Raw genomic sequence first — 21,076 nt, forward strand, 5'->3', positions numbered from 1 at the left:
CCTAGATAAATTGCCACGTCTAGGTTCTACAGAATTTTAAAAAGATTAAGAAACACATTTTTGGGAAAGATGGACTCTTTTTTTTTTTTTTTTGCGGTACGCAGGCCTCTCACTGTTGTGGCCTCTCCCGTTGCGGAGCACAGGCTCCGGACTCACAGGCTCAGCGGCCATGGCTCACGGGCCCAGCCACTCCGCGGCATGTGGGATCTTCCCGGACCGGGGCACGAACCCGTGTCCCCTGCATCGGCAGGCGGACTCTCAACCACTGCACCACCAGGGAAGTCCGGAAAGATGGACTCTTAATCAACTTTTCTTATGGAATGTTTAGAAAGATTGTGTCATAAAAGGTGGAAAAGTCAAGAACTAGAGAGAGCAGATTCTGTTGTGGGTGAGGAGACTTGGGCTGAGCCTTCAGGCTGAGCCTCCTGTAGACGAAGAGGAGCAAGCTGTGGGGGCAGTGTGGGATTTTCCAGCTGAAATATGTTACCTTTCTGCCTGAGGTTATTTAGGATTATCATTGATGTCTTTGATATCTGGTAGTACTTGTTTATCCTGAATTGTCAGTGAATGAAATGCTTTCTTAAAATAACTGAAGTTAACCAGCTTGATGCTAAATCTGAGTTTTAACCTTCTTTCGTAAAGCGTATTATGTGATATATTATCTACTCTGTCTTAGTGACCACAGAAACCTAAGTCAACAGTTACACAGTTAACTGTTTGATTGACACATGTCATACTTACCAGCATTTCTTACTACGCTCTCCTAATCTACCTCCCTCATTTCCCTACCGCCCTCTTTCACAAAGGATTTGATTTAGCATACAAAAATAAATACTATTTATAAAAGTATAAGAGAATGAATTAGGGCTAAAGAGGAAAATAAAGCCCTGAGTAAGATTTGTACACCTCTACACATATCCTGTGATGTTCTGCCAGAGATCGGCCAGCAGATAGGAAAAACACGAGTTGCATGATTCACAGTGTGTAAAAGATAAAAACCAGGTTTTCAAGAAAAACTCAGATATTTCTGGTTCTGAGACCTGAGATAAATTTCTTCCATGAGCCCTCATGGCAAAGGTACTGTGTAATAAAAATGTTATATTGCATGAGATGGCATTGTCTTCGGGAACTGTTGTGACAACTGTTTGGTGTTTTCTCCAGCATCAAATGGCCTGGGAACATACTTATTTCTGGGGTGTGTGTGTGTATATGTAAAACAAAATGTATTTATCCACAATGTGGGTACATATGTCTATATGTATTACCAGGAAAAAATTTTCTAAATGACATTTCCTAAATGGGTCTGTAACAGTCACTTCTGCAGCCTTTCTTCTTTGCCACCAACTTTTTTATTGTGTGATAAAGTGCAATTGAAATTGCTGAGACCATAATGTCAAATCTGTGCATAAATCTAAGTCATGGGTTTGTATATGGCTATCTGTACATAGAGTAGATAGTTGTCGCCAGTGCCTCCCCACCACACACACACACACACACACACAAATATACTTCCTTTCTTCCTGAAAACCTTCACTGTTTTATTAAGCTGACTGCAGTTTAACCATTTGAGATTTCTTTATTTTAAGAGGTTTTAAAAACATTTTGAAGTCTTTTAAAATACTACCAGAAAGCTTAGGACTGTGTTATTCTCCTGTTAGTGTGGGTTCATCAGATTCTCTTCTTCTATACACCTAGCCAAGGCTAATAGTTTTGAAAAGAATGGAAAGTGAGGATAGAACAAGTAGTGATTTTGGAAAATGGGACTTTGCTACAGGGGCTTTAGGCGTCTAGAGGGTATTAATAAGAGATCATACTGTGTTAGAAAGGTAAAAGACAAAGATTTCAAAGAAGAAAAAGGTGACAACAAAGAAAAAGTTCTGCTACTTTACACTGTTAATTAATGTGCATATTGACTTTGTGTTTTAGTATCTCAGAGTCATGTGCCTGAAATGTTTTCAGTGGGTTTTTAGAGACTTTTTGTTCTTAGCCTGACTTGACTGGTGAATAAGTAGCACATTGCTATAATTATGCAGATTACTTTTTATTTTATTTAGTACTCTATTAAATCTTAATCTTAAATAATTTTCACAAGTAAATTTTATTATTTATTTTTAACTTAACAGAGTGGAAGACGAAATGTTGATTTGGACTTGGCATCATCTCATAGAAAGAGAGGTAAGTATTAAATATTAAATATCTGGTGAAGTAGCTCTTTTTATATCTGATATGTTTAGATCTGATTGTCGTTGAAACATTATTGCAAAAAAGTTAGAAACATTTTATCAGAAAAGTTAAAAGGAAGATCATTTTCTTGAAAATATACACCCTTAAAAAAAGATCTGGGAATGTCTAGGAGTTAATAATCAGTTCTCTTTCTCATTTGTCATGTTTTGACTTTTTAAAAGTCCCATGGAACTCTGGAAGCAGTGCTTTACATTGTGGGGGGTTATGGACATAATTTGCCATGCTTTAGCTCAATGGTATAGTTGCTATAGTTTAAATGGTGTTACAAGGAGAACTCTTTACCCCATTCACCTTTCATACACACATACACACTTTCAAACTGAAAGTTTCTAGTTTTTTTCCTCTTTGCTTCTCAAGATGCAAAGCATATAAGAGATGAACAGATGATTTCTAAAAATAAACTTTTCCCGTGAGGAGCGATTTTAGAGTTCATCAAGAGTTAAGCTCATTTGCTAAAAGCTGTATCTTAATGAATAATATAGTTAACTCTTGTTTATATGTACAAATAGATGGAAAGAACAGCAGTTTTAGATAATACAAATCCAAGGTAACTAAAAACTCTCCAAGTATTATTCTCGATTAATTGGCACTTTTTTTTTTTTTTTTTTTTTTTTTTTGCGGTACGCGGGTCACTCACTGTTGTGGCCTCTCCCGTTGCGGAGCACAGGCTCCGGACGCTCAGGCCCAGCGGCCATGGCTCACGGGCCCAGCCACTCCGCGGCATGTGGGATCCTCCCGGACCAGGGCACGAACCCATGTCCCCTGCATCGGCAGGTGGACTCTCAACCACTGCACCACCAGGGGAGCCCCCAAATTGGCACTTTTATTAACCCATTTTTTCTGTGGTTGTGAAAACTTGAAATGTTAAAAGTTGCCACTAGTGGAAGTTTTCTAAAAGCCTGTAGGAAAACTGTTTTTTCCCATTATATTGTCTTTTATATTTCAGAATTGAACCCTTCTCTTGATAACTTCCTTGGCAGGATGTTAGGTTCTCTACAGGAAAAAAAGTGAGAAGTAAGGGAAGGTTGAGGAATGAGAGGAAGAAATGCACCCACAGTTTTTTCATTTTTGTGTTTATAACTTAGAAGAAATGTTGGTATTTATAACTTAGAAGAAATGTTGGTACTTAGAATACTAAGAATGATTTTTTTTTTGGAACTATTAGGAATTATAGGGACTAGAGCTGGTGCTTTGTTTATTGAAAAGTCTTTTAGTATTATAACATATCAAGGTTCCAAAAAAATATAGGGTATTTGTGATATCAAAGAAATTAAATGATGTTTAGTATAACATGCAATATGTATTTTATCATTTTCTAATTCTTTGAAAATTGGCAATTCATGTGCCATAATTAGCCAGAGTATCCTTTTCCTTAACCACTTGAGTTAGGAATTAAATTTTTGGAATGCTTTTCCCTTCCTAATGTTGGTTAGCTCAGGCAAAGATTGTTGCTATAATTTCTATGTTATATTAATAAAAAGATGGCTCCAAACTTACTGAGTAGCATAAGGGATCCAGCCTGTCGTTTTAAGAGCTTCCTACTATACTAATTATGTTTATAAGTGATAGTCTGTTGACTAAAATTACTCTTTTCTCTAAGATCTTTATCATGCTTATGGAAATATAAATTTGAGATTCAGTCTATGATAACTGTGTCAGCATGTGACAAAGTAATCTTTGGAATAAAACAAAAAGTGGTATTTTTAGCTTTGAATTAAGAATAACCTAGAAGTCAAGTGTAAATTACTTAGGAGGAATTAATATGACACTTTAAAATAACTATTTTAGAGTTGCTACCTGTTCACAATTTTAAACAATTGCCCTATAAGTACGTGTCATTTTCCTGTAGTTTTAGAGCTAAGTAGATACAACTGAATTAAGCCATTAATCCAAATTTGTTTATGGGTAAACCAACTTCTTCAAAAGGTCATAGTACCAAGACCTATTAACTTCTTGGAATCTAACTTTATTTTGTTGGAAACAGAAAGGCAAACAAACAGGACCTCATGGGAAAAGTTTGTTTGTTTAAATTACCCATTTAGGAAGTTATAATAGGGAGGCAAACTAGTTATGCAAATTATCATGGTATCACCTAATGTGGTACAGTTTATTCTAGTAATCATTGTATCTTAATGTTCTCAGGCAAAAATTTTGCTGATAGCTTTGTTCCTAGGAATAGGTGACTAGAAAGTAGGAGTACTGTTCTAGGAAGAGCAGCAAAAATAGTTTTCAATCTCATGAATCCTAGTGTTTGTGGATTAAACAATGAAACTGTATACTTAATATCATGTATTTAATTATAATGAATTTCTTTCTTTAAAAGAAATTAACATTGAAAATACATTTGGAACATTATATTTTGAAAGAAATTTTTTAAAATCATATATATTTAGAGACTACTGTCTGACCACAGTGGAATTTTTTGTTTTGTTTTGCCCTTAAATGATGATTAAAATAAACCACCCTATTTTTTCCCTATTTATTGTCAATATGGACCAGATGTCATAAGCCATAACATGCCTATCTTCAGTTGGTCAGATGAACCTACCAAGTCTGAGAACTTTTTGGAGCCATTCAGGTGTTCTGATTCTGACTTGAGCTATGAAGGACAAGCAGATGTCCAGCCAAGTGAGAATTCTTCTATGTGCTTATTTACCCCTTTCCAATATTTTGAAGAGGAAATGTAAACTTTTTTCCGCTCACTTTTCTTTATCATTTATTAGTCTAGTGGTCCTGAGTTATTAAAAGTTTAGTAAGAGAAATTAGAGATAGCAATGTTTAATTACATCTCGTTTACTGAAACTAAATGGATGTATCAGTGACAATTAATGGTTGTATACACATTTCAGCTGCTCTTAATATGCCTCCAAAGACTCCTCCTTGAGAGGGTCTAGTGCCTATAATTTCAGTATTTGACATTGGGGTTACTGGAATTCATGCTGTTGAACCATGATTGCTTCTTTTCCCCTCACTCCAGTTAATGTGTCACAGTTGGTCCAAGCTCTTGGTCCAAGAAAGTGAGTATGGTAGGAAGGAGTAGAGCAAAGTGAGCAAATAAATTGAGCTCAGCCAACTTGTTCGGCTCTTTAGAGGCATCAGAGCTAAATTCTAAATCCAAAAATGTCATCAGTTACTTTAAAAAGAGATGACAGGTGGTACATATTTCTGCTTAGCACCTCAGAAGTAATATGAAATTTATATTCATTAAACACTTAAAAACTGCTTACTATATGCCAGGTATTGGTCTAATCACTTCAAACATATTAACTTATTTAATTCTCATAATAGCCTGTCAAAATTCTTGACAAAAGCTGTTAAGCATGTTAGTATTTGGGTACTTTGATAAATACTTAAAAGATTTGCTGTAGTTGTGCAGAACTGAGCTCGTTCTTCACTGAAAGACAATATGTTTTCGCAGATACTTAACTTTAGTTTTTGTATTTAAGCTGAAACTGATATAGTGAAAAATGGTGGGGATACCAAAGCAAAATTTTAAGAAGGAGCATCATGGTTTGATTTCACTACCCTGCCCCAGGTCTTTAAATATAGTGTTAGGGTTTTATTGCTACATAATATTGGAAACATTTATCAACATGTGTGTTTCATGGTATAACTTGTATGGGTGAAATGCTGTTTTATCTGTGCGTTTCGAATTAGATTATATAAAGAAGAACAAATGTGAATGTTGTCTCCTGTATCAAATTTCTCCTTTTGTCTTCTGATTCTTGTTGTGGTAGTGTATTTACTCCTTTTTGGCCAGTTGAGCCCCAGAAAAAAGAAGAGCTTCAAGCAAGTACATGATGGCATGTTTAATTTTTTTCCCCTTTTAGCTTGCCTACATATTTTATGGTTTATAAAGTATGTATTGCAGCTCTGCCATGTTCATTTTGAAAATTCCATTTAAGAACCAAAGTTGTAAGGACAAGTAAACAATCTCAAATTTCTTGTTGGACTTTATATTTTCTTTTTATAGTAGGAGACTCTGAATTAATATTAAGTAAGAATTGGGCTCAGTCACAATTACTCTGTAGAGGCTTTTGATATGCTTTTCAGACACAATATTTCCTATATTCAGATAAAACAACACAGAACAAATCAGTTATTAGGTTGTTACAATTTTTTTTTTAAGAATTAGAGGTTTTTCATCTCTCATTTCCATATTGTGAGATTTTGTGTTTCAGAGTATTTTTGATATCAACCTAAACATTTTGGTTATAATTATTTAATTTCTTTATTTATCCTATTGCTTTCAGATAGTGTCTTATTCTTCCTTATATTTTATTCATACAAAGTTTTGTTTCGCTTATATACTTAATAAATTACATGTTTTATTTATTTATTTATTTATTTTGTGGTACGTGGGCCTCTCACTGTTGTGGCCTCTCCCGTTGCAGAGCACAGGCTCCAGACGTGCAGGCTCAGCGGCCATGGCTCACGGGCCCAGCCGCTCCGCGGCATGTGGGATCTTCCCGGACCGGGGCACGAACCCATGTCCCCTGCATCGGCAGGCGAACTCTCAACCACTGCGCCACCAGGGAAGCCCATAAATTACATGTTTTAAATTAGGGGTCAACAAACTGACTAGAGGGCCAAATCTGGATTACCACCTTTGTTTGAAAGTAAAGTTTTGTTGGAACCCAGCCACACTCATGTATTACCTATGGCTGCTTTCACACTACAACAGCAGAGTTGAGTAGTTAAATGAATAGTGAATGACCCACAAAACCTGAAATTATTTACTGTCTGGCTCTTTATAGATAAAGTTTGCTGACCCCTGCTTTAAATTGCAGAGAGGATTTAATTTGGGGATTGACCACCTATTCCATAGAATATTTTGGAGTATATTAAGGCAATTCGCTACTTGCAGTTTCTTCACATATTGAGCCGTTGCGTAGGCAGGCAGTTGAAATTCCCATGGATCAGTGATTTGTGAGTTGATTAAGAACAGGAATATGTAAGACCACCTCCCATAAACTTAAGGGATTAGTGTTATTAATTTAGAAAAGATCATTTTCTTTGAGCCTCTGTTTCCTCAAGTGAGGAAATGGGACTAGGTAATCTTTAAGGTCACTTTTACTTCTGTGGTTCTAGCATTAACTCTCTGCACATTGTATTTTCATTTTGAAAAGTAATTTTTAAGTATTGGAAGATGGAAGAAATTTTTATTCTGAAATTTTATTATTGAACCAACAAGCTCAATGCTAAGAGACCAAAAAATATCATTTGTTAGTTAAGGTTAAATCCAGAGTCTGCATTTGGGGTGCTTAAGGAAGTGGAAAATGATTATTTCTTTTTTTTTCTTTTTTTCCAGATTAGCCCCTCCTTTATTCTTTAAATATCATTTTAATTTAATACATTATGCATCCATGACATTTTTCTTTGGATTTTTACCTTTTCTGTTTTACATGGGAAAATATTCAGCTATACAGTTTGGGGAAATTTTCAGATTGGTTATTTTTTATGTTCAGTAGAACTGAAAATCCAACATTTTTTAATCTTAAGAATTCTTGCTAAAATATAGAAGGCAGATAAACCATATATTCTTAGCCATTCTAAATTATTTTAGTAGAATGCATATAAATTATTTCATAGCTACTTTATAATATTAACTGCCTATTGTGGATTTCTGTGTCTCATTTTGAAGTCCTGGGGTTTTCCTGACATCAGTGTAATAATTCAAAAATAAGTTATACAGTCAATATTGTATTAGTTCATTTCCTCTTTGGGCATTAGTGTTTAAGTAGTCCTCTTCCCAAATCTTTTCCATCTAGTATGTAACAAATATAATCTTTGTAATGCATATTTTATTAGGTACCTCAAGATTCATTCCTAATAGAAAAATTTGGTATATTCACAGAATGAGATATTATACAGCACTCAAACAAATGAACCATGGTTACATGGAATCATGTGAATGAGTATTAGCAATATTATACTGAATGCAAAGTAATGTCCAAAAAGACTACATAAACGGATACTTTTTTATAAAGTCACAAACAACTAACACTAAACATTATTTGTCTTGGGAATACATATAAGATAAAACAATATTTAACAACAATAAAAGCAAAGGAGTGATAATGAAATCCTTAGGTTGGAGGACACAGGGGAGAGATGCGTTGGGGGGAAGAACAGATAGATAGTATTCTGCCAGTTCTCTAGTTCTTGTGTTCACATTTATTATAAGTAAATATAAATACAAAAGCAGGCCATGCATGGACCAGTGATGAGAGTATATCATGAGCCAAGGAGTATGATTAATCTAACTCATGTACCTGAGATCAATTAAATCAAAAAATACAAAACGTGTAAGAATTAGACATTTATATATTTATTTAAAGCCATTATTGGCACATACCTTGGACAGTTCTTGTGATCAAACATATTAACATTTTTGCTGTCTAATGTAAAGATTTTAGCCTAGAAAATGCCCACTGGCAAAACTAATGGTATTATATTTAGCCACTATTGTTAACACCACTTGGTAATTTTATGTAGATATCATTTTATAGTAAATCTTATATATTCTTGTCTGTGAAACTTTGCTTCCTTTATATAGGAGTTTCACAACCTGAAATAAATGTGCATATCACACAGTGAAAATGTTCCTTATATTAATGAAACCAAGGGTGATATTTATGTCTCCTTTTTGTGTAAGTTTACTTGCCCTTCTATATTCATTTTTTGGTAATATTTCATTGCAGATATGTACACATTTTGCACAGTCTTGACTCAATCTTTGCAATGATAATGTTAAATCAGATGAAGTCCTATTACTAGTAGGTCTTACCAGCAGTGTCCTAAGTGCCGAGTTCCATTTTGGTCATAAATGATGGTCTGGTTTAATACTGCAGAGCATTTTAAGCTAAGCATTTTGAGAGCAGCTTCTGCCTTTCTTTTTCTTGTGGCAACGTGTTACTAAAGCGCTTACAGAGACACTGGTACATTAAACAGGGCTTTCCCTTTGTTTTCTTACATTGCTGTAGTTTTTGTTTGTTTGTTGTTTTTTACCAAAGCATTTTGCTCAGATTCACTTAATGCATGCATGTATTCAAACACTAGTATCCATTTCTCACCAGCTAGTATGATAGCAGCACTCAGCCCTCATCTAGTTTCAGAATGTATGCTCATCTTGGTCATCACTGATGCGTTTTTGTTCTGTTTGTATGTAGGTCCTATGCATAGTCAATTGGAAACCCTGAGCGACTCTTGGGCGCGCCTGAAACATAACAGAGACTGGTTGTGCAACTCCTCTAACTCCTTTGAGTCTGATTTTGATCTTACCAAGTCTTTGGGAGTTCACACTTTGATTGAAAATGTTGTAAGCTTTGTGAGTGGAGATGTGGGGAATGCCCCAGGTTTTAAAGAGCCAGAGGAAAGTATGTCTACAAGTCCCCAAGCCTCCATCATTGCAATGGAACAGCAACAGTTAAGGGCAGAAGTAAGTCTTTGATATTTACTCCTTGTGAGGGACTGTGGAAACTTAAACTGAACCACTGAAGGTACAATTGTAGAAAAAATTTTCCTTTTCTTCTATTCCTTGCCTCCCCTTTTCCTTCACTTGAGCTTTTTGATGTTGCTATCTTAACCAAAGCAGCCTGATAGTTTGTTTGAAGTGAACAGTAGTGCACAAGATACTCTAATCACTAAGTCTTTCCTTGTCTCCTAGAAACTAGAGTGAGATTGGTTGGTGACTATACAGATCTGCTCTTAGAGTCCCCATTTTTGACCCATTTGTCTCCGTTTAAAAAGGGCTAGATTAGAACACCATGCTAATAATGATAAATGCTAAAATTAGTGAGCATTGCCTCCAAATATCCCCCTCAAAATATTTATTAATGATTGTGGTTTTAACATGTCCTCAAATTCTTTGATACTCTTCCCTCCAGGAGGTGGAGCTTAATTTTCCTCCTCTTGAGAGTAAGCTGGACTTAGTGACTTAGAGCTAACAGAGTATGAAAAGGGGAAAAGAATACAGTAATTTTACATTGCAGAAACCCGGCAGACATCACCTTAACCAAGTGATCAAGATTAATATCACCAATAGTAAGTTCTGGTGATATCATGTACCCTGATAATAATGTGATGAGAGGGGGACTTTGTAGTATTCATCCCTAAATCCATACCTGTAGGCCAAACATGAGAAAACATCAGGCAAACCCAAATTGAGGGACATTCTATAAAATACACAAACAGCCCTTCATAGATGTCAAGGTCATGAAAAACAAAGACAGAAACTGTCACAGACTAAAGGAGACAAGACAACTAAATGCAACGTGATATCCTGATTTGGATCCTGGAACATAAAAGGGACATTATGGGAACTCTGGTGAAATCCAAATAAATTCTGTGGTTTAGTCAGTAGTGTTGTACCAATGTTAATTTGTTTTCATAAATGTACCATAGTTTTGTAAGATACTAACATTAGGAGAAGCTTGGGGAAAGGTATACAGGAACTATCTGTACCATCTTTACAATTCTTCTATAGATATAAAATTATTTCGAAATAAAAAGTTTATTTGTTTTAAGAAAAAGGAGGGTAGGCCAACGGACTGCTGTGGTGGATATGTGTCCTCCTAGGGAAGGTAGAGCCAGAAGTTCAAGAGAACCACAGAGAAACCTTTTGGAAATACTTCTACTTCTTGAACTAAAGAGTATTCATTCCATATAATGTTATAAGTAAAGGAAGCAGTATCCATACTACTTGATGCTTTTGAAATCATGTATATCTCCTCATGAGCATCCCAACAGCTCTGTGAGTAGATTAAAGTACTATTAGCCTCATTTTATACATGAAGAAACTGAGACTCAGGAAATTGAGTTTACCAAGGCTACATAGTCGTTGGAATACTCTGGCCTTGAAACTAGATCTCCTACATCCAAATTTACTACTTTTCCCCTTGTACTGTGTAGCCTCTTTTATACTGAAGTATGCTTATAGAGATCTTAGAGATATTTTAATTTTTAAAGTCATAACAGTAAAAGAAATGTTTATCTTAATAGAATAGATTCCTAAGAAATATCAGAATTTTCTGTGTGCTAAGAAATATATTGTCTGTGACGTACAGAGTTATTTGTGTCTCAGTTCAGTGAAGAATTCTAAAATATGTTTATTTTTTCTCAAGCTTCGTTTAGAGGCACTTCATCAGATCCTTGTACTATTGTCTGGAATGGAAGAAAAAGGTAACATCTCTCTGACAGGAAGCAGATCAAGCTCAGGTTTCCAGTCATCCACTCTGCTCACATCTGTGAGGCTGCAGTTTCTAGCAGGGTGTTTCGGTTTAGGCACTGTTGGACACGCAGGAGCCAAAGGAGAGAGTGGCCGATTGCATCACTATCAGGTAGATGACAGAACTGTCATGGGAGGGTGACACCTTTTAGTATATTCAGATTTTAACTATATTTTTACAACACCAGTTTAATAATGCTGAACTTTTTGGTGTTTAGAATTGAGGTTTAAAAATACAAAGACCTAAGTGACTTAAAGATACCTCATTGGTTTAGTTTCCTGAGTATAGCTGGGATTAGATAAGCCATTAGGTAAGCCATGGTACTATCGTACTTTTAGATTCTTTGCTGGCTCAGTTTTATTAACCCTTAGCCAAATTGCATAGAGGTAGATCTAAGTTGGGATAAGGATTAGTGTTTGGGAGGATGGGTTTCAAGAATTTACATTTTAGACTTGATCATTTTACCAAGTTTCTCTGATTGCTTGAACTGTTTTTTTGAAGTGTTGTCTTTATGTCTTCCATGTTTAGAGAGGAAAAATGCTTTGTGGGAAAGGAGAGAGATTATATAGAATCAAGAATTTTCAAGCATTGAAAAATAAATTGGTTATAAAACTTTTATATACTGAAATATACTAAATAATTAAAAACCACCATAGGGCTCTAGCATGGGCTAGGAATAAAATGCTTTTACTTTCATTTGGGTAGGAAGTGTTGTTGTTGTTAATAGAAAAGGTAAATCTTTGTGTGTAATTTAGGATGGGATCAGAGCAGCTAAGAGAAATATTCAGATTGAAATCCAGATGGCTGTGCATAAGATTTATCAACAATTGTCTGCTACTCTGGAGAGAGCCCTGCAAGCCAACAAGCATCACATTGGTGAGTAACTGCACATGCAAATATAAGGTGCAAGTAACATTTTGGCCTGAGGTTATGCTAGGTAGCTAATGTTCTGTGTTTAACATTAGGTCAGCTTATAGGTAAAGAATAAATACTTGAAAGTGTAATAGTGTTCCATACTACTATTTATATTTTAGAATATGATTTATTTTAGTAAATGCTTTGTTAACTTCAAAGAAGATTCTCAACTGCCTTTCTTTCTTTCTTCTTTTTAGAAGCCCAGCAGCGTCTCCTTTTGGTTACAGTTTTCGCCCTGAGTGTCCACTATCAACCAGTAGATGTTTCTTTGGCGATTTCCACTGGTCTGCTAAATGTATTGTCGCAGTTATGTGGCACAGACACCATGCTAGGACAGCCTCTTCAGTTGTTGCCAAAAACGGGTGTTTCCCAGCTAAGCACAGCTTTAAAAGTGGCTAGTACAAGATTGCTCCAGATTCTAGCCATCACTACAGGGTGAGCATTGTAGATGTCTTGGTAGAACTGTGTGGGGCCTGGTCTTTCACATTTTAGTGATTTCCATTTCACCGTAATCTCCTTTATGTGTTTAAGCACATTTGCCCTTCTGTGTAACTACCATTTATTTTTTTCCTGTTATTTCATGTTATTTCACGTATATGTTTTTCCAGGACCTATGCTGATAAACTGAGCCCCAAGGTAGTTCAATCTTTGTTGGATCTACTCTGTAGTCAGTTGAAGAATTTGTTGTCCCAGGCTGGTGTACTACTTATGGCCTCCTTTGGAGAAGGAGAAGAGGATGAAGAAGAGAAGAAAATTGACTCCAGTGGAGAAACTGAGAAGAGAGACTTCAGAGGTATCATAAATCTTTTTTCTCTGTCATTATTTACAAGCATTTATTGAATCCACATTGTGTGAATATCATTAGAATGTAGAGTTCTTTCTGTTGTGAGGCATGAGAGGATTTTTATTTATTTAGAAACCCCTTTTTTCTCCAAATATGTATGGTTTAGAGGTACCTCTGACTGAACTTCCTCTCCTTAGAGTTGGTTAACCCTGATGAAGCAACTGTACCACTCAGTGTCTAAGTTCAGCCTCTCCTTGGCTGTTGTGGCTCTAGAACTTAGAGGTTCTAGGTGACTGATTTCCCCAGATTATGTTCTTGTAGCATTTGATCATGAAAGCCCATCTCTTGGGTTGCATTCTTGTTTTAAGTGTTCCCCCAGGACCAAGGGTTTTTTAATATATGGGAATTGGGTTAGAATTAGGGAAGCTGAACTTCTTGCTAGGCTGTTCTGTTCTCTAGTCACTAAAAACTTCTTCATTATACTTAGCCGTAATCATTTTTGCTTGCTGTAATATGGTCATCTCCTTACAGCTTTTAAAAACTATAGTGAACATTGTGGGAATTCCCTCGTGGTCCAGTGGGTAGGACTCTGTGCTTTTGCTGCTGAGGGTGCGGGTTCAAGCCCTGGTTGGGAAACTAAGATCTTGCAAGCTGCACGGCGCAGCCAAAAAAAAAACAACAAACAAACTACAGTGAACATTGTATTTCAGTAGAACGTAAACCCTGAACAGAAGAACTACTATACATGTCTGTTATATATTAAGCAAATAAAGGTCTAAAACTGGTCAGTTATTCAGTGTCTTATTACCATAATAAGCTCTGTAAAGGACTTAGAGCAGTGTCTAGCACATAGTAAGAGCTCAGTAAATGTTAATGTTAATATTGGAATATTATAATAAATAATATTTAAATAAATAAAGTAGTATTTAAATAATATTAATACTGTATAGACAGGTGGGTGGATAAAGGAATATGCTGGGGATACAAAAATGACAAAACATTATCTCTGCCCTCAAGGACCTTCTAGGGAAATGAGGAAGGTAGATGTTTAAACAGATAATTACAGTGTAATACAATAAGCTCAAAAGAAATAGCTAAATCTCTTAGGGCAGAATCTAGGAGGATGTGTGAGTCTAATTTAGGGCTAGCTTTTGGTTTCAGAGTCTGAACCTCTGGCAAGTTACTTCTTCTTTATATAGCAAGTATGTAGCTTATACAAAGAGCATGGGCAGACTCACAGGGTATGATAAAATAAAAACAGGCTTTTAATGCCACCTCCCTTTTTCCTGAGATCCAGTTTGGGGATACAGGGTTGTTCAGGTAATAGTTTCTTACCACTCTGTTGAGTACTGCACATATGGATGGCAGGGAAGACCCAGTAGAGTTACCTCTCAGCCTATAGCTCCCCAAGAAAACTGGATCCTTCCATATCCAGTAAAAAAAAGAAACTGTGATGAATCTCAGTAGGTGTAACAGCAGACTGAGTCCACATCCATTCCCCTCAGGTTGCACCCATTCTATTTATGGGGATGTCTGGGAGTGAGACTGATTCTAGTAAGCGGTGGCCAGGCATTCAGAGGCAGGTGGACCAGGTATTAATAACTCCACATACTCTTTAAAATACTTAACTGAAAGTAAGGTATACTCTTCATTTCAAACGTAGTACTGATACTGAAACACAAACTGTATCATCAAGTTGTATTAACCAGCTTTATATTTAAGGTCTCCAGGCTTTAATTAATTTAATTAATTTAGTGTCTTGTTACAGAAATACTTGCTGGGAGTGAGAGTGGGGTAGGATGGAGGCCTCCTAAAAGAGATTTTCCCAGGGATCTCTACGAAGAGAGAAAGTTTCATGGAAGAGGTAGCTTTGAACTGGATTTTGAAGGAATGTGTAGGAACAAGGTTGGAGTGAGATATAGTTACCTAGGGCAGGCTAATAATTTTATATTCTTCAAACTAATATAATAAATGTTTGTATATTAGCAAAGACTAAAGAAGTAAAGAAGAGGTAGAGTACTGGCTTTGAGTGGGTCTTAGCCAGGCTAGGGACAACCTGTCAGTTAGCCAGGCTAACTGACAACCTAGGTTTTGAATTAGGTGTGTGCTTACTGCATTCTAAATGTAAGTTATTTGATATAAGACTGTTTCTTGTTGGCTTTTGGTTGTAATGTAAACTTGTCTGTTCACTCTTTAGTTGCTCTTAGGAAACAACGCGCAGCCGAACTGCATCTGGGGGATTTTCTAGTTTTTCTCCGCAGAGTTGTATCTTCGAAAGCAATTCAGTCAAAAATGGCTTCCCCAAAGTGGACAGAGGTGCTTTTAAATATAGCATCTCAGAAATGTTCTTCAGGTATGTGACCTTTGTCTTATTTTACAGTATTTTGTACATCACGTGTGTTTTATTCAGATAACAACATTGGATACTTGACCTTGATTTTAAGCCTTTTTTTTCTTGTTTTATGAGTACTTATTTGATTGAAAGAAAAGTAATCTCAGGAGTAAAAATTGGGAGGAGTTAATAATAGAAGGTAGCACTGGAGAAGATCGTGGATTTAATGCAGAGAACTTGGCTCTAGTTCAGATTACAGTAATAAAGATAAGCAGAGAACATCCTGTTTAATAAGATAATTTGACACAGATTTTGAGTTTACTTCTTGGATTATCAAAATGCAGATTGGAGTTTGTCTGTTCTTTCTTATCATGATATGATTTCTGTTGCCTTGATTTGTAACTTCTGATTGTATGCTATCTCTGAGAGTTCTTTATAATAAGCTTAATTCCTGGTTCTTAGCCTAAAAGTCTGGTCTGCTTGCATAGATTACTATCAGTCCTTTCCTAATCTGTTTTTTTTATTGTGATAAATATACATAAAATAAAATTTACCATTTTAACCACTTAAGTGTACAATTCAGTGACAGTAAGTACATTCACAGTGTTGCTCAACCATTGCTACTCTCCATTTCCAGAACTTTCTCATCATCCCTAGTCTTTCTTAAATGTGCTGAAACATAATATAGTCTTCTATGGTACATGCTGTTTTATATGTGTACACTCTCAATATAGTTTATTGGTGTTTCTTTTTACTTTTTTTAATGTGTATTCAATTTTTTAAAAATTCAGATCCTGTATCTTTGTTTTAAGATTGGCACAAACAAAAAAAGAATACAGACAACTTATTATTAACATAACAGCTGCAGTTATTAACTGCAAAAATACAGTAAACTGGAGTCATACTAAATGTTAATGTTCTTACAGCAGAATTATCCCAGTCATTTTGTGGTAGCAAATTCTGGCAAGAAATTCATTTGTTGTTAAAAGTATTTAAAGAATTTCCAAAACTGATCAGCTGTGCTGCAAATAAAACAGCAGTTTATTCAAAAGAGCCCTTACCTTTCTCTTATTTTCTTAAAAGATCTGCCATTTACAGGTAACTACTGTTTTCAGATCAGTTGTTCAAACCAGGGTTCTTCTGTAAATACACATCTTAGCTTTATATATAGTAAGTTTATACTCATTTTCCCAATAGTTTTTCTTAACTAGTATAACTTACAATAGCTTTTTTTTCTCCTTTAATAAGGTAAGCCTTCTATAATATTGATTAAGTTCTTAGAGCATGAAGAAAAATCAGATATTCATTTATTTCTACTGGTTGTGTTGTAGTAATGGATAGAAAAAAGAGCATCAGTATCCTGTCTCTACCTTTGCTTACTTTAGAAAAGTACAAACTGCTTACTCCCCATTAATCCTGTGAGTCCGTCAGGGCATAGATGGAGTCAGAAGCAATTAAAGGCGATGATAAGCCTGAACTTTAGAGATTAACAGACCTGTCATTTACAATCCTACTTCTGTCTCTACTGAGCTGTGTGGCTTTGGTCAAGTTACTTAACTTCTCTGAGCCTCAGTTTCCTCATCAGTAAAATAGGGATATAATGTAGGATTTGTGAGGATCAACAGAGTTATTAATGTGTATGAAATGCATAGCACAGTACTTGGCACAGGTAGTTATTATAGTGCTGTTCCCTTACATACATAAAAACTGAAACACAAACATGGATATTCATATACATTAATGGATATGGGATGAATCCAGAATTCTTGTGATAATATGCTGAAGTGAAGTCTGTTCCATCCTAAATACTTAGCAGCCTCAGAGACTTTTTTCAAGAGGTTTATTTAAACTTTGAATTTAAGTCACATTTATAATAAGAAAATGTCTTTTTCCCCCTCCAGGAATTCCTCTAGTTGGTAACTTAAGAACAAGGCTCCTTGCACTTCATGTCCTTGAGGCTGTGCTACCAGCTTGTGAATCTGGTGTAGAAGATGATCAAATGGCCCAGGTTTCTATTTTTCTCTTTTATTAGAAGATGTTCTTTACATGTGCAACATGATGCACCGAAAATCTAAACTCATGGTCTCTTCAGTTGTAAATGTGTCATTTATTCAATAGCACGACTTCCACTTCTGAGATTGCTTTTTTAATTTTTTCAGCTCTAAGCAAGGAGAAAGAGAAATTAAGTGAGTTATGGGATGTGAGGAGTAGTGGTATAGTGAATACTTTCAAGATCAGAAAGAAAGGAAAATTTGTGGAATTTCTTCCTAGGTTTGGGCATCTAGAGAGAGAAAGATGTGAGGCTGCATGGCCTCATCAGAGGTCCATATAGTGGGGCAACATGAGGACAGTCGAACCCACTTTGTAGTGGGTAATGGTCTTTCTAAAAAATGATATTTAACTTGCATCCACCCAAAGTAGCTGTCAGACATTGGTATAATTAAATCTCACATGTGACTTAATATTATAGTTACATGATTTATCTTTTCTAAAAATAGTTAAAATGATCCTTTACAAATTTTATCATTCTTTTTCCTTCAATAAATAGGTTGTTGAACATCTGTTTTCCCTCCTGTCGGATTGTATGTGGGAGACACCCATTGCTCAGGCCAAACATGCTATTCAGATAAAGGAAAAAGAAGAAGAAATAAAATTACAGGTACTTGATTCTTCCAAAAAGGTATTTTTAGACAGACGTGAATATCTTGTCACCTGTCTCTGGATCCTTTCTCCTTTGACTTTGTTCTATCAGTTATTCAGTCTCTTCTTTGTACTGTGTCTCCTTCTCCACTGGTCCTTTCCCCTCAGTTTATAAACATCTCTTATTCCCACCCTTCTAAATTTCTTTTTTATCCATGAAGCCTTCCCTATATTCTCTCATCCTTCATTGCTAAGCTTCTGGGAAGAGTAATCTTGTGTATGTTTAAGTCACTTCCTTACTTCTCATTATCTCTTCAGCCCAATTGTTTATCTTCCATCAAAGCCCTGAAATTAAATGACAGAGGTAGGTGTTATTGGTAATACAGTGTATGGCTTTTTATCCACAGCTTACTTGACCTCTGGAAACTCTAGCCTTCTGTTGTTTTCAAAATACTACTTTCTCCTAGATCCCCTCTGCCAATCCTTGATTCCCTCTGGAGGCATCTCTTCTTTGGTGTGACTTTCTCCTTGCCTCCATCCCAAATTCCATTGTTCCTCAGAGTTCTGTCTTTAGCTTTTCCAGCAGTCTCAGTCATACCCACGACCATTTTCACTACATGCACTGCCTTCCACACTTGAATGATAGCCCATGTGTCTCTCCTTCAAACCTTTCTCCTTTTCTTCCTATCCCATTTTTATTGTTGGCACTAACATTCAACTAGCTTTTCAAACCTGAATTCCTGGGAATTCTCCTAATGTCCCCACCCATGTGGTCCCTAGAACTCATTGATTTTTACCTCCTAAATAGTTCTTGAATCCATCCATCTAGCTACCTTAATCTTTCTATCAGTTTTCATGATTCCACACTCTTTCTGGCTTTCCTTCTGTCCCAGTACAATGGCCTCTTCTTCTCATCCTCTTTTATTTATACTTCCTCTTCTGTTTAATCTGACTGCTGGAGTATCCCAAGGCTTGGTCCCAAGACCCCTTTTTTCCTTCAACTGTCACCTCCATTCCATTTCCTATAGCCAGCAAAACCTTATTCAGATCCGTATGCCATTGATTTTTAATTCCTTTTTTGACATTTTTCCTGAATTCCAGACATATACCCATCTTCTACTTGCCTTACGACTTGAATAATAGTGTAATAGGCCTCTCATACTTAGTAGCATCCTTAGTTCTGTTACATCTTGTTCCTTCCCCAGGCTTTCCCATCTTTCCTAGTAAGTGACTCAACCAAAAAACCAAAGAGTCATCCTTGATTCCTCTCTTTCTATCACACACACCCACATTTTCTTTGTCTGTACAATCTCCAAGTCCTGTTGACTTCTCTGTTAAGACTTAACTTGAATTTTACACCTCCTCATTCCTCTGCCATCACCCTACTCGAAGCCACTACCATCTCTGGCCTGGATTATGCAATATTCTCCTAACTGGTCTTTCTGCTTCCATTGTTAACTCCCTATAGTCCATTCTCTACACAGGAGCCAGTGTGATCTTTTAACATTGTAAATCAGAGCATGTTCGTCCTCTGCTTAAAAAACCCACCAGTGTTTTTAATCATTCTTGGGATAAATTCTAGACTCCTTGTTCTCTCCTGTTTGCTCACTACACTGAACAACTTGCCTTCTTCCTGTTTCTTGAACACACTAAGCTTGTTCCTTCCTTTGGGCTTTGTGCCAGCTATTCTCTTTGCCTAGAATACTTCCCTCAGATATGTTTCTCAGAAGTCAACTTATTATTCATGTCTCAGCTTAATTATCACTTCTTCATTGTACTTTCCTGATCCTCATTCTAGAGTCAGTTGCCACACAGTCTTTATCACATCACCTTTTTTGATTTCAGCATAGCACTTATTACCTGCTATTTCCTTGTTTATTTTCTATCTCCACCTTGTAAAATATAAGTTCTATGAGAGCAGAGACGTTATCTGTTTAGTATACTGCCGAGTATATAGGACCTGGTATAGTGCCTGGTACATAGTAGATGCTTATTAAATACCCATTGAGCAAATGAATGAATTTAAGTTCTCAGTATTTCTTACCTGAACTCTTGCAGTAAACTCCTGATTGTTCTCTCTGCTTTCATCCTGTATGCTCCTGTTAAAACAATGTTTATAAAACATAGATCTGATAGTAGTTCCTCTATATAAATCATTCTGTGTAGGCACTCCCTGTTGTTTAGAGTAAAGATTAAACTTAGAATGGCATTGAAGGCCTTCCATGATTTTGTTCCTTCTTCTCTTTCTAGTTCCTTGTTCTCTTTCAGTCTCATCCTCCAGATATTCCATACTGCTTGCAATTCTTTAAATCAGTGAACTCTGTTTCACCTCCATGACTTGGCACATGCTGTACATACTGTCTTAAATTTCTTTCTCTACTTTGATCGGCTGCTTAATGCCTTCTCACCGTTCAGGATTCAGCTCAGAAGTCATCCTCTTTTGAATGCTTACCTTATCCTTCTCAAGCCTGCTTAGAAACTTACACTTATATGTTTCTGCTATACCTGTCATGTAACTTCTTTTATTCTCTCACTACAATACCGGTGTTATTTATTTGTCTCTCTGTCCCCTGACTGAGCTGTAAGCTCTTCATGGGCAGAGACCATGCTGTATGTATGATTGTGTTCCATTGTCTGCACAGTAACTAGTACATAGTAGATAATAAATATTTGTGGAATCAACCCAAGGAGATCTCAGGAACTGAATCTGAGTTAGTTCAAAATACTGACCCAGTTTCCTTTCTGGTAGAAGCAGGGAGAGTTGGAGGAAGAAGATGAGAATCTTCCTATACAAGAAGTATCCTTTGACCCAGAGAAAGCTCAGTGTTGCATAGTGGAGAATGGACAGATTTTAACTCATGGCAGTGGAGGAAAAGGATATGGATTGGCGTCAACTGGAGTAACTTCTGGGTGCTATCAGTGGAAGGTACG

The 21,076-nt window shown here is 36.2% G+C and overlaps 1 protein-coding gene across 5 annotated transcripts in view; it reads left to right on the plus strand.

Moving 5' to 3' along the window:
* Positions 1-21,076, plus strand: part of HERC1 (HECT and RLD domain containing E3 ubiquitin protein ligase family member 1) — a 215,833-nt gene that overhangs the window by 108,590 nt on the left and 86,167 nt on the right. For 4 of the 5 annotated variants that reach the window (XM_049706187.1, XM_049706188.1, XM_033437086.2 and 1 more), the window contains exons 25-34: positions 2,124-2,175; positions 9,417-9,685; positions 11,370-11,585; positions 12,230-12,350; positions 12,587-12,824; positions 12,998-13,182; positions 15,371-15,526; positions 17,407-17,513; positions 18,054-18,164; positions 20,895-21,071. In XM_049706187.1, the coding sequence (XP_049562144.1) occupies positions 2,124-2,175; positions 9,417-9,685; positions 11,370-11,585; positions 12,230-12,350; positions 12,587-12,824; positions 12,998-13,182; positions 15,371-15,526; positions 17,407-17,513; positions 18,054-18,164; positions 20,895-21,071 (1,632 nt within the window). Of the gene's footprint in view, positions 1-2,123; positions 2,176-4,743; positions 4,873-9,416; positions 9,686-11,369; positions 11,586-12,229; positions 12,351-12,586; positions 12,825-12,997; positions 13,183-15,370; positions 15,527-17,406; positions 17,514-18,053; positions 18,165-20,894; positions 21,072-21,076 lie in introns of all 5 variants that reach the window. The other variant, XM_049706186.1, reaches the window with a different exon arrangement.

This window comes from Orcinus orca, chromosome 2 (genome assembly GCF_937001465.1).
Source record: "Orcinus orca chromosome 2, mOrcOrc1.1, whole genome shotgun sequence".
NCBI lineage: Eukaryota > Metazoa > Chordata > Mammalia > Artiodactyla > Delphinidae > Orcinus > Orcinus orca.